The sequence below is a fragment of the Neofelis nebulosa genome, chromosome 15, assembly GCF_028018385.1.
Source record: "Neofelis nebulosa isolate mNeoNeb1 chromosome 15, mNeoNeb1.pri, whole genome shotgun sequence".
Classification (NCBI taxonomy): Eukaryota; Metazoa; Chordata; class Mammalia; order Carnivora; family Felidae; genus Neofelis; species Neofelis nebulosa.
Genome location: NC_080796.1, coordinates 27,996,651 through 28,010,475, shown reverse-complemented (window position 1 = coordinate 28,010,475; position 13,825 = coordinate 27,996,651). Strand labels below are relative to the sequence as shown.

Here is a 13,825-nt window from a genome sequence, read left to right as displayed (position 1 = left end):
GTAGAAATGAACAAATATGGTTAGTTAAGCCTCTTTTTCATTGTTGAGTCAGATAGATACTCAAGAACATGAAAGTAAACATAAACAGGAAACTATAAAAAGGAAAAACTGAAAATGAGATTGTTTTTGTTCACAGAGATAGTAAAGTTCCATGAAGCATGTTGCTGTTTCAAAGTGGCCTCCAAAAAAAATGTTGGAAAATCATTTATTTATTTTCAAATGGTGCATCTTAGGGGAGTTAGGCCTGCCTGGAGAATTAGCTGGATCTAACGCTGAGTTCAGTACATCCGACCTCCTTCAAACTCTCTGTGTGTCCTTGAACTTCCCTGTTGAAGTGGGTTTTACTGAAGTAACTAGTACACATTTAATTCTCCCAAACACTGCATTTATTAGTGTAACATTCTCCTATATTGTGATTTGCCAAATGAATGCTGAGGGACACGTTGACATTGGGCTCGGTATTTCTTTCTCTTATTTTAGGTTCCTAGAACATGTTGATTCAACCTTGTAAATTATTGCATAAATTACTACTTGTCCCTCAAGATATGTCAGGAAGTCTCATAGGACAGTCCAAGTAATTGAGTTGCATCATTTGGCATTGTGTTGATTCTTGCTAAAACATGGTATATTTTGGGGGCACCTGGGTGGCTCATTCAGTTGAGCATCCTACTCTTGATTTCAGCTCAGGTCATGATCCCAGGGTCTTGGCATTGAGCCCCACATTGTGAAGCCTGCTTAAGATCCTCTCTCTCCCTCTCCTTCTCCCTCTCTCCTCCCTCCCGCCCCCCCTCGCCCCTCTCTCCCACTCAGACTTTCTCTTTCTCTGTCTAAAATTTTTAAAAATGTGGTATAACATGAGATTTTAGCATGAGATTAAAAGAACTTTTGCTATTTGAGTAGAAAGTCATGCTATTTGTCTTAATGGGAAATGATCTTCACTGATGTAATTAGGACCATATTATGTAAAAGAAATTTGCTTTAACAAAGTACAGATATCAAAAAATGGAGGAAAAAAACTCAGCTAAATAAGATACATATGTTCAGAAGCAATTTACTATATATTTATAATGAACTTTGATCAAACTATTTTTATCTGTTCGTCTTTACTCTGAAATGGAAATGTTCTTAGAAATTATTATTATTATTATTATTTTAAATGCTTATTTATTTTTGAGAGAGAGAGAGAGGCAGGGAGGGGCAGAGAGACACAGAATCCAAAGCAGGCTCCAGGCTCCGAGCCGTCAGCACAGAGCCCCACGCAGGCTCGAACCCACAAACCGCGAGATCATGACCTGACCCGAAGTTGGCTGCCCAACCAACTGAGCCACCCAGGCGCCCCTTTAGAAATTATTTTTTAAAGTTTATTTATTTCTTTTGAGAGAAACAGAGACAGCACAAGTGGGGGAGGGGCAGAGAGAGAGGGAGAGAGAGAATCCTAAGATTCCGCTGCCAGCACAGAGCCTGATGTGGGGCTCAAATCCACGAAGCTGTGATATCATGACCTGAGCCAAAAGCAAGAGTTGGACACTTAACCAACTGAGCCATCCAGGTGTCCCAGAAATGTTCTTTAAAGAAAAATTTAACTTTCCGTGGAATGTTTTTCATTAGATATAAAATAAAATCAAGAAATCAAATTAAACAGTTAAAGATAATATGTAAAAGAGGAAAATAAATGAACCAAACTTGTTATTGTATTTATAAAATTACTCAACATTTTTTATTTTTCTTTTACATGTTTGTACTGATCTTCTAAATATCTGTGTTCATTGCTCTGTTCATAGGTTTTTTGAAAAATCATGGCCCTTGTGTTTAATGCAGGATAGTGATCAGCATAGTATGTTACAAGTATATTACCTAGTATATTACAGGGAACAGGAGTTCCAGAATGAGAAATCCTAGTTTTAAATCAGCCTCTTGCTAATTGTGTTAACAGTTGAAACATTTTTAATGACACTTTTGCTCATTTGTGAAATAAGAAAAGAGTACTTTATAAGCATATCTGTTGTGATGATTTAATGAGATGTTCTTTAGAAAACGAGCACATATTATTTTATATTAATACGAAGTAGAAAAATTTTCCACACGTACACCACAAGTTCATAGTAAAAATGGTTGTAATAGTTTGCATAAATTTGAAGCAACCTCAATATTCATGGAATAACTTATGCTATAATCATATAATGGAGATACTTCACAATAGTAAAAATGTTTGAATTGTTCCTATATATACAAACACAGATGAATCTTAAAAACAAAATGGTCAATGGAAAAAATATTGTAGAATACGTATAGCTGATAGAATTTATAAAAAAATTAAAAACATACAAAATGACTCTATGTATTTTTTAGAGATATAAATATATACTGTGAAGCTATAAATATTTATAATTTATAAATGTATAAATTTATAAATAATTGTAATTCATAAATGTGTAAATACATTGGAATAATAAAGAGCAAGTTTAAGGTAGTGATTACTCTGAGGAGCAGAAAAGGAAACACAATTGAGATGGATTCACAGAGACAACTGTGCAGGTGAGATTTTTATTTCTCAAAGTGGTTAGAAGATACTCAACCTAATATATTGTAATAAATAATAATAGAGAGTCTACCCCTAAGACTTGACTTAAAAAATTCTTACTGATTCACTCGTAACTCTTTTGCTCCTTGGAAAGCTTCATAATAATCAAATTTAATAACTGTGCAATCCAATGCTTTGATGTGCTATACTGATCATTTTTTATTATTGAGTAATATGGCTAAGTGCTCTTTTCAAAATTTACAGTTAATTTTCTGTTTTTTAAAGTTTATTTATTTTGCGGGGAGAGGGGCAGAGGGCGAGGGAGAGAGAAAATCCCAAGCAGACTCTGCACTGTCAGCATGAACCTGACTTGAGGCTACGTCTCATGAACCATGATATCATGACCCGAGCCAAGATCAAGAGTAGGATGCTTAACTGAGTAAGCCACCCAGGTGTCCCTACAGTTAGTTTTCTTAAAGCATATATCCAAAAATAGAACTACTCAAAGGGAATATACATTTTAATTATTTTTGGTGCTCATCACTTGATGACTTTCAAAGGTGTTTTGCAAATTTATATTCCCAAAATGAATATATTTACTTTTTACTAGAAAATAAATACTTAAAATATTTCTTAAAAACTGCTAAATAATAACAGTATTTTAAAAATTTGCTAGTGAAGCTAAGTATTCTTCTGTTTTTCATTATTAATCATACTTCCTCTTTTGTGAGTTATCCATGTTTGTCCTTTGGGAAATAGTAATTAAAATATTATTGGTAAACAAAGATCATTATAGAGTACATAGCCCAGAGGCTATGGAGTCTCGTCTTTTGGCCTATGTTTTACGAGGAATAAATGCACTGAATTAACAGAAGTTTCCTTAATTTTAATTCACTCTGAAGGGAAGGACTTACTTTTATGAATGGTAAAGAGAAAATATTTTATTAGAGAAATTCTTTCTACATTTGGATTTATTCGCATCACAACATAGAGTTCTAGGTTTTCTTGTTCTGTTTTGTTTTTTACTATTTTTTTAAAATTATTTATTTATTTTGAGAGGGGGAGAGAGAGAGAGAGAGAGAAAGTGGGGAGGGGCAGAGAGAGGGAGAGAGAGAGAATCCCAAGCAGACTCCTCACTGTCAGCGCAGAGCCCAACATGGGACTTTATCCCATGAACCATGAGATCATGACCTGAGCCAAAATCAAGAACCTGTCGCTTAACCGACTAAGCCACCCAAGTGCTCCTGCTTTTTACTATTTTTAAATTCAGAAGCTGGTTTTAGAATACAATATTGGACTTGTTTGTGAGGAATTGTTGCATTGAGGAAAATACATCATCTATTTGCTCTGTGATCCTAACCTCTCAGAGCTTTGGTTTTTTTAATCTGTAATAGGTAGTTAGAAAAATAATATATTGTATAATAAAGTGTGAGATTTACTCCCATTATTTCTTCAGTGATACATGCCTACATATCTAAAGTGGTTTCTGGCATAGTCTAGGGATCTGAGAAGTTGCCGCCGCTGCTATTATGAGGAAGGGTATACAATGTAAGAGCTCTGAAATCCTCCAGTCAAACTTACTTGTCGCTGTCTGAAGTTCTAGCGTTAGCAGTGCCTTTTTTTTTGTCACACAGGGACATCTCTTAGACAAGGCAATTCATTAAGACAGTATTTCTGCCAGTATGCTCCACAGAACATAGACTCTTTGGAATGTCAGTGGTATGTCATGGAGAAGTGGGGAATGAAGGGCCAGGGCAGGGAATTCTTGATCAAATAAATTTGGGAAATACTGTGCCAAATAGATCTCAGCAGCTTTATTTTCTGAAATATTTCCCCAAGTCTTTACTATCATACAATGAATTTCTCATTGGCCGTTCGTGTGCCTGCTTGTTTTTTCTAAAGCATCTCCTACTCCATATTTTCTGGAAACACACCTTGGAACATACAGTTTTAAGACAGCCATCATTTTATACCCTTGTTCAGCTCCCCTTCTAGGAAATGGCTTGAGGGGAACAGTGAGCAGGTATCAGCGTTAGCTACCGGGGACTGGGTGATTTTAACAAGGCTACTGGGGACATTGGCTCACGACTGTGTTCTCTATACAGTTCATCCCCAGACCTCCGATTCAGTATGGCTCTGTGTGATCAGGAGAAGACTTTCAGACAACAGAGGAAAGAAAACATAAAGGAAAACATGAAGAAACTCCTGGGTCCAGAGAAGAGTGGAGGCCTGTATTCTACGCGCGATGTGAGTTGGGAAATTTTCCAATGTTACTGCAATTCAATAATAATTGTGTTTGTACTGTCTCCCAAATTTCACCCAAGTATGGAAATATTGAGTTTGAATATTATATCTTCAGTTTTTTAAGATGAGGTAAGTGTTTCGTAAATACAGATTCTTTGAGGAAGATCATCACAAATGCTGCCCGTATTTAGCAATATTGATCAGGTACTCTTTTTACAAAGAGGCATAGGCATACTTACACACAAACAAGCTATTGATAGTAAGAAAAGATTAGCCTCAGATGTAAAAAGATCATTGAATTAATTTTGTTTTATTTTTATTATTTTTTTAATTAAAGTATAGTTGACACACAATGTTGCATTAGTTTCAGGTGTACAACACAGTGTTTCAACAAGTCTCTTCATTGCGTGGTGCCCACCACAAGTGTGGCTCCCATGGGTCACCACACAACACTATTACAACACCGTTAATGATATTTTCTGTGCTGTACTTTTCATCTCTGTGATTTATTCATTCCATAACCATAATTCTGTATCTCCCACTCCCTTCGCCCATTTTGGCCATCCCTCTAGCTCCCTCCCCTCTGGGATCATTGAATTAACTTTAATATGGGCTAAGATTAAACAATTGTGAGACTTATCATCACCAAACAAGAAGAAAGTGCTACAAGTCTTGTCAATGATAACACAGTTAACCAAACTATGTAGATGTGAATGGGAGAGATAAAAGGAAATGTTTCAAATTCTTAATATTTCATCACAGGAAGCTAAAGTCTATCATCCCAGATTGACCAAATAGTTAAGAATGATGACCTCTACTTTTTAATGTTTTCATCATCCTAATGATAGAGAGATCTTAAAATTAAAATATTTTTGTGAACAAATATAGGAAGTACAATCCTTCATTTGTACTTTAACTTCTTTTTCTTCCCTTAATTTCCAGGAAAATAAATATCATTTATTGTTCAATAACATGTAATGTGTAAACCAGTTGTTGGCTATTTGTCCATTTATTCATTTTTCCCTTCACTGATCTATCATCTATCTACCCATCTATCCACCTGTCCATCCATTTATTGGTCTATCCTTTTATTAAATGCATAAGTAACGCATTTATGTGTGTGTGTATACACACACACACACACACACTCCCATACATGCACACATAGACCAAGGATTCAAGATTATTATAAATTAAGGGCAAAATGCAATTGGAAATGAGACATAAATTCTGAATAAGGGAGCCAGATAGGCACATCTGTCCCAAATGTGATTGCAGATTTCCAAATGTGTTATTTGGTGGACATAGGGGTGTTTGAAAGCCAATCTGCTGCTGCTGCTGCTGGAATGACTTTTTTGTTAAAGGAGTAGACTCTGTGGTAAAGTGTTGCTTATATGGAATTTTTGCTGAAGGAAAGCTTGGAGGAGAAGCAAAACCTCTACTGAGGTTTCTATTAAGAAAAAAAAAAGAAGAGAGACTTCTTTTCAACCATCCATCTTGCTTGTCACCATACAAATCCCTGGTAGCACTTGTGGTTGATCATTGTCTCAGGTTAATTACTCTTTGAAGACATTTCCTTCTCTGCATATTACTCAGAAGTTCCTAGCTTCTTGAGAAATTTTTGTCTTCGTTTGTTGTTTTTAATGTCTAGTGAATCTTTCAGCAACCGTTCTACAATCTTCTTTTCGTCCCCATCCTTGTTTGGAATTGTTATACCCTTGGAGCAGAGAAATGGTATTTCAAGTTTTCTTTTTTTTTTTTTTTTTTTTTTCATTTCTGTCATTTGTCACTTGTTGAGCCACTGCTAAAAACTAGAGATGAGCAAAGCTGGACAGTCACTTTCCTCGGTGAGTTTAAAGCCTAGTTGCAGAGAAAGACATTTAAGCAGATAACACAGGTTCTTTTTTAAAAAAGGCGTGAATGGAAGGATGGAAGAGCTTGCAATAGGGTGACCCACTCTTTCTCTGTGGTGGAGAGATGCCGATCGGGTTCAGGACTCACTGACCCAACATAGGGCAGCTCAGCATATTGAATATGTCAAGCTGAAGGAGTTTGAGAAAACAGAAGCAGTAAGCTCTCTGTGACCTCCTCCCACCCTTCTCCCCTGCGGCAGGCCATAAGACCCTCATGCAAGAGGACCCCTCCCTGTACCTGGAGGAAAAGAGCATCCTTATCTCCAAAGGCAAAGGGATTCCAAGAAGAATATAAACAGACAGGTCTCGCTAAATTTCGTCCAGTTTTCTACATTTCCACTCATCCTCCGGCCTATCCTGCTTCTATATGACTACCCACTCTTCATCAAACCCAGCATTAAAAATACTCAGGTATAACTAGTTCTTTGCATATTCATTTCTTTATGAAGGTTCTCGTGTCACATAAAACTTCCCTTAAATAATTTTCTATGCTTTTCTCCTGTGAATCCCTCTTGTCAGTTTCATTTTCAGAGCCAGTCAGGGACCTTAAAAGGGTCGAGGAAAACCTTTTCCTCCCCTGCAATGGAAAGTCCTCCTTGGAATTGAAGACTGTTGGTCAGGCCTCGAGCAATGAGTTTGCTAGAAAACAAGCAGGGAATGGATACCTCTGTGATTCCTGGGGGTCAGTTTCTCTTGGGAGACTCTGTTTTTGTAATCTCAGTGTTTCCCTGCTTAGCTGCTTTCCAGTTATTTGCAACAATTATTTCTTTCCCTCCCAGCTGCTGATCTATGCTCTGCTCCCCTCACAACTGATAGAGTTGTCTCCTAATCAAAGAGAGATCAAATGTCATCAGATGACAAATCCTTCATTTCTTGCCAGAGGATTGCCATATCCCATAACCGATGCTACCCTTTGCTCCTGCCCTCTTGAATTCAGTGGAGAAAACAGCTCCTTTCTTTCAAATGCAGATCTACATCAGATACAGATTGCCAACCCCAACTAAGAGCCCCAGGATATCAATTGGTCCTCCCAGAGCTGCTGCACCACCCCCCCCCCACATTTGTCTGCCTCTACCTCTGTATAGATTTTTACTATAAAAATACAAACTCCGACATGAAGGGGAAAAAAGGAACAACAAAAAGTCTCCCTGGGATGTGCATTCCCTTCCCCCCTCTCTCTACTTCTCTCCCTATGTTCACAAACTTCTGTAGAGTTTTCTGCACAATCTCATTCTCCTTCCTCACTTTCTCAGACCTCATGATTCTACCACATCTGCTCCTCCAGTCGCCAGTACTAATAAGTACAAAAGACCTGGCCCTGTCTCCCCCCAGCCCTGTAAGTGCAAATGATGGATGCTTCCCTACTTTTTGAAACATTCTCTATTCAGTGCAGAGTCTGCTTCCTGTCCTCTGTCCCCCACCCCGCACCTCTGACCCTCCCCGCTTGTGCTCTGTCTCTCTCTTAAAAACAAATAAAACATTAAAAAAATTTTTTTCTCTCCCTTCTATGTCACCCACCGCCTGTGTACGAAGAATTTCCCCATGTAGGTCAACAACTTAGAACCTCCCTTCTGAGCTTCAGGCCTGAATATCTAGGTACCTACTTGATTCCTTCACTGGTATCTCTTGCATCTCAAACTCAGCAGGTCTGAATCTGAGCACAACACCTCTATTTCCTGTAGTTCCTCTAAGGCCTGTCCTCCCTCCCCCATGTCCTGTTCACTCTCAAACCCAAGCTTAAAAAACTTTTCCTGCTCTTAGGATTGGCTTCTTGGCATCTTTCTAGCATCCATTTTTGCCAGTTCACCCCCAGTTCACCACACTCCTTCACTAGGTGCCTCTTGGTCCCATGTCCCCTCAGAACCTTTCCCCATGTGGTGCTTTTCCACACAGTTTCTTCTCTCTGTGTGTGCTTCCCTTCTCTCCTCTCTGTGCTTCCCTGTGCCACCCTGTCCCCGCCCCACCGCCTTTTGGGGTACCTAGGACCCTCCCAACTTTAAGCACCACATACTTAGCTTCTTCTGAGGCTGTTGTCCTCACCAGCTCCTCCCTCCTTCCCCCCACATCTGTTAGATCTCAGTTACATTCTCTATATTAATGGCACAAATATATGCACATTATCTTTTTAGCATTTACAACACGTATACTTAAAAAATACTTGTACAGATATTCGTTTAATGTCTGTTCTCTCCAGTGGAATATAAGTTACATGAAGACCAGGGCAGTGGCTGTGTTACTTAACCTTCATATTCCCAGCACCTGGCAAAGGCTCCTTAGCACACAGTAGACCCTCAGTAAGTCTTGCGTTGTGGGAGTCAGGGCACAGATTCAGGAGGTAGCTTCGCACTGCCTCCAGGGGATAAAGTAGCTAGAGGGAGGGATCAGAGACTCTGAACCCAGGAACACAGAATCAGGTCGTGAGGCAGGAGACGCAGGTGCAGGAGAAGGTTTGGAGGAAAAGATCCCAGCTTGAACTGTTCAATTAGAAACGTATGTGTGCGGGGGCGGGGTGCCTAGCTCAGTTGGTCGAGCGTCTGCCTTTGGCTCGGGTCATGATCTCACAGGTCAGGAATTCAAGCCCTGCACTGGGCTCTCTGCTGTCAGCACAGAGTTCGCTTCAGATCCCCTGTCCCCCTCTCTCTGCCCCTAGGCAGTCCTCTTTTTGTGGAAAAAAGGAGTGTTCCTGGGAAAATGAAACTTGGCCTAATATTCATACTAATTGGCTTTTCTGCAAGGGATGGAGAATAAAGTAATTATGTGTTCCGTGGAATTTTCTTCAAAAATATTAAATCCGTGTTTTTGGAAGTCGTTCCTGGAATTATTGTAGTTGTTTCGGTTCGGTCTAGAGTTGTTTTCTCTTGTCCAGAATAATTAGATTAGATATATTCAGAACCACCCATCCCCACAAGTAATGTTTTCCTGTTTTTTAAAAAAATTTTCTTCATTTTTGAGAGAGAAGGAGCATGAGCAGGGGCGGGGCAGAGAGGGTGGGAAGATAGAGGATTCGAAGCACGTTCTGCACTGACAGCAGTGAGCCCGACACGGGGCTGGAACTCATGAACCATAAGATCATGACCTGAGCTGAAGTCAGATGCTTAACCAACTGAGCCATCCAGGCGTCCCTTTCCTATTTTTATGTTACTCCTTGGTGAGAAGGGTGTCTTAAGTTCCCAATTCCCTTGCTCTCTGATAAGACTTCACTTTCTATTCAGTTCTTAATTCTCAATGCAGAGACTGTGCTTGTCTTATTCCAAGTGTTCAACAGACAGCATCCAGTTTAGGACTTCAGCGTCAAATTGAAATGTCAAATAAATTAGAGCAGCATAAACTTGGGCACGGTCCTTCACTTCTGTGCTTCACCTGTAAAATGGAGCCTGGGGCTCTTATTAGGTCACAGGATGAGTACTACTGCTTATAAGCCTCCAGCACAATGTGTAAGAGCATGTAGTAGTTGCTCAAGAAAATAGTATTGTACCTGAGTGTGGCTCTTCTGTTGCATAACACCCGAGGGCAATAATTGTCAAATTTAATAAAATCTGAGCTTTTCCATCTGGACAATGAGTTAGTCAAAGAGCTGAGGCATCTAATAACTCAGGAGTTTATTCTCTTAAATACTAAGACTTTAAAAAATGTGTTCTCAATAATTAAAAAAAAAATTTTGAAATGTATTGATTTTAATCATTTAGATGGAAGTCTTTCTAAAGTGACAGGTCATTCCTCGTCCTGACTGAATGGATTTGAGTGTTCTCAGGTCTGTCTCCTTTCCAATCAGCTGCCATCTCTCCATGCCTTATGTGTTCCCTTGAGGTAATTTCTTCAAACCACTCCTTTCTCTTTCAACTTTGCTGTTGTGGAATTCAAATCTGATAAGCAGGCTTGTTGTTAGAACAGTGTCTCTGACTAGTGTGATTTCTTTATGAATAAAGGCCTGAGATCTTTCCTATGACTAAGACCTGCAAGCCTCTGTACGTGGGGATTTTTGGCATAGTTGGATCGTTCAGAGGCCATTCTTATGAATTTTCTGGTCTGAAAATACTTCTTGGTCAGATGAAGTTCCCAGATTATAGTCTTCTGTGAAGGGAAATGCGACTCACTAGTTTTTATGTTCCCTAGTAACTGACCATAACAAAGCAAAGCTGGTTAGGGGACTAGAGTCTGGAACTATAATAGTGGGAAAGCAAGAGAAAGTAATTTGACTTTCACCTGCAGCAGAGAACAAAAGAGAAAGTGTTTCGTCCCAAGGCACAATTTATGAGATACTTTCAATTTATTTATTTTTTTTTTAAATTTTTTTTTAACATTTATTTATTTTTGAGACAGAGAGAGACAGAGCATGAATGGGGGAGGGTCAGAGAGAGAGGGAGACACAGAATCTGAAACAGGCTCCAGGCTCTGAGCTGTCAGTGCAGAGCCCGACGCGGGGCTCGAACTCATGGACCGCGAGATCGTGACCTGAGCCGAAGTCGGACGCTTAACCGACTGAGCCACCCAGGCGCCCCAAGAGATACTTTCAATTTAAACAAATATCTTTTGATGAAAATCAAAACGGACCTTGAGTAATATATTCTGTGAGTGCTATTCTTACTTAAGTTTGTCCTATAAAGGAAGTGAAAGACTAGAGAAAAGAGTCCATTTGGTGACAGAGAAAGAAGCAAAGCAAAACCGTTTCTGAGGGAGGTAATAGAAGTCAACCTTGAGTAGTCAATAAGAATTTTCATTCCTCGTTTGTGTTGTTTCTGTCATCTAGAATATTCTTCCTCTTGCTCCCTCCCTTCCTGGTGACAACAGCACTTTGTACTCTCAATTCCTATTCCCCTCCCAGAATGCAAGTATCACAGGGAAGACAGTGTGAAAGTCCCAAGGGTAGAGGCCAGAAAGGAGCACTGAGCGGGTGTGAGCTTCCGAGGACTCACAAGGTGGAGTTGGAGTTTTTCTCCTCTGAGGTAGTGGTGGGATGTGAACAGCCAAAGGAATAAGAGACCTGGAAGTTGGTCTAGAAAGTAGATGTCCAAGCGGCCCAGACTGCACTCAGGAGGGTTGTCCGCTATGAGGCAGGTGACTCCTGCAGACCACAGAGCTCTCGGGGAGACAGGCTCAGGGGGAGGCACGTAAGAACACATGTGTCAGGAGCAAGGAAGGAGGAGGCCAATGGGGACAGGTGCTGGATTTGCTGCAGGTTTCAGTGATTTGTTTTATAAATCAGGCATTATGTGAGGAAGCTTACTGGGCTTGAAGGGCCAGCGGCCCGATGAAAACAAAATGCTAGTAACAATAATATATTTTAATTTAACGTAAACTCACTTTTTAAATTTTACATGTGAAATTATGGCTGTGCTGGGGAAAAAATGTAAATACGTTGAAACGAGATCATATACACTATTTTTTGTATGTTTCATGAAGCAAACCAAGCCAGTGAGCTCCTTCTCTTTGTGTACAAAGATGTTGCCTAAGTTTCTGACCAGAAATGGACTGGGCAGCACCTTGGGAGGGCTGGTACTGGGCACAGGGTGGTGGGGAGGCAATGCACACTGCAGGGATTACCATTTACACAAGTCCGGGCAGCCATGTCTGCTCCTACCATTGCTAATACTGTGAGGATGCACTGGTTAATCAGACTCGATAATTGTCAACTTTGCTTCTATACTCTAATCCAAATGATAAATAATAATAATGATAATAATAACAACAGCAACAACCTAGGATGTACAAACTAGCAGTGTAAAACCTAACAGTTTTAGTATGGAGATAATCAGTCTTTAAAAAAATCAATGCTACATTTTCTGTCCTCCTTTACATTTACAGGGTTGGCTCTCTAATTTTCAACAGAGCTTCTCTGGCACCTTTTATAAATTGGACTGGTCAGTTGAAGATCGTAAAACCAGGACCTGGCTACCTCCTGGAATGCATGTTCAAGTGCTTTGACTCTGCTTTGTGGGGCAGAGGGTTTGGAGGTGGTTGGCACTGTGGAAAATTGACTTTCAGTAAAAGTAGAGGAAGAAAGGGTTCTGATTTTATATTCATACCAGATTTCTCTTCAAACTGGCAAGAACATAGAGATAATTGGGGGCAAATTAGAGGGCATAGAAATAAATAATCAGAAATAAATTTCAATAATGTGGAATTTGTGACATTCATTCTTTATTTGCCTGATTTTTTTTAATTTAAATCCAAGTTAGTAATATTTTGTGTAATAATGGTTTCAGGAGTAGAATTCAGTGATTTATCACTTACATATAACACCCAGTGCTCATCCCAGCAAGTGCCCTCCTTAATGACCACCACCCATTCATCCCATCCCCCCACCCAACACCCTACCAGCAGCCCTCAGTTTGTTCTCTGTATTCAAGAGTCTCTCATGGTTTGCCTCCTTCTGTTTTCAACCTTATTTTTTCATCCCTTCCCCTATGTTTTGTTTCTTAAAGTCCACGTATGAATGAAATCATATGATACTTGTCTTTCTCTGACTGACTTAGCATAATACATTCTAATTCCATCCACATTGTTGCAAATGGCAAGATTTCATTCTTTTTGATCACTGAGCAATATTCCAATATGTGTGTATATATATATATATATATATATATATATATATATATATATACACACACATATATATATATATATATATGTACATATATATATATATATACACACACACACACCACATCTTCTTTATCCATTCATCAGTCAGTGGACATTTGGGCTCTTTCCATAATTTGGCTATTGTTGATAGTGCTGCTATAAACATGGGGGTGCATGTGTCCCTTCAAAACAGCATGTCTGTATCCCTTGGATAAATGCCTAGTAGTGCAATTGCTGGGTCGTAGGGTAGTTCTATTTTTAGTTTTTTGAGGAACCTCCATACTGTTTTCCAGAGTGGCTGCACCAGTTTGCATTCCCACGAGCAGTGCAGAGGTGTTCCCCTTTCTCTGCATCGTCAACATCTGTTGTTTCCTGAGTTGTTGATGTTAGCCATTCCGACAGGTGTGAGGTGGCATTTCATTGTGGTTTTGATTTGTATTTCACTGATGATGAATGATGTTGAGCATCTTTTCATGTGTCTGTTAGTTATCTGGATGTCTTCTTTTTTAAAATTTTTTTTTTAACGTTTATTTATTTTTGAGAGACTGAGACAGGACATGAGTGG

The 13,825-nt window shown here is 39.3% G+C and overlaps 1 protein-coding gene across 5 annotated transcripts in view; it reads left to right on the top strand.

Annotated features, from left to right (window-relative positions):
- Positions 1–13,825, top strand: part of PLA2G4A (phospholipase A2 group IVA) — a 160,003-nt gene that overhangs the window by 82,298 nt on the left and 63,880 nt on the right. For all 5 annotated transcript variants that reach the window (XM_058701814.1, XM_058701816.1, XM_058701815.1 and 2 more), the window contains one exon: positions 4,627–4,768. In XM_058701814.1, coding sequence (XP_058557797.1) covers positions 4,627–4,768 — 142 coding nt within the window. The remainder of the gene's footprint in view (positions 1–4,626; positions 4,769–13,825) is intronic.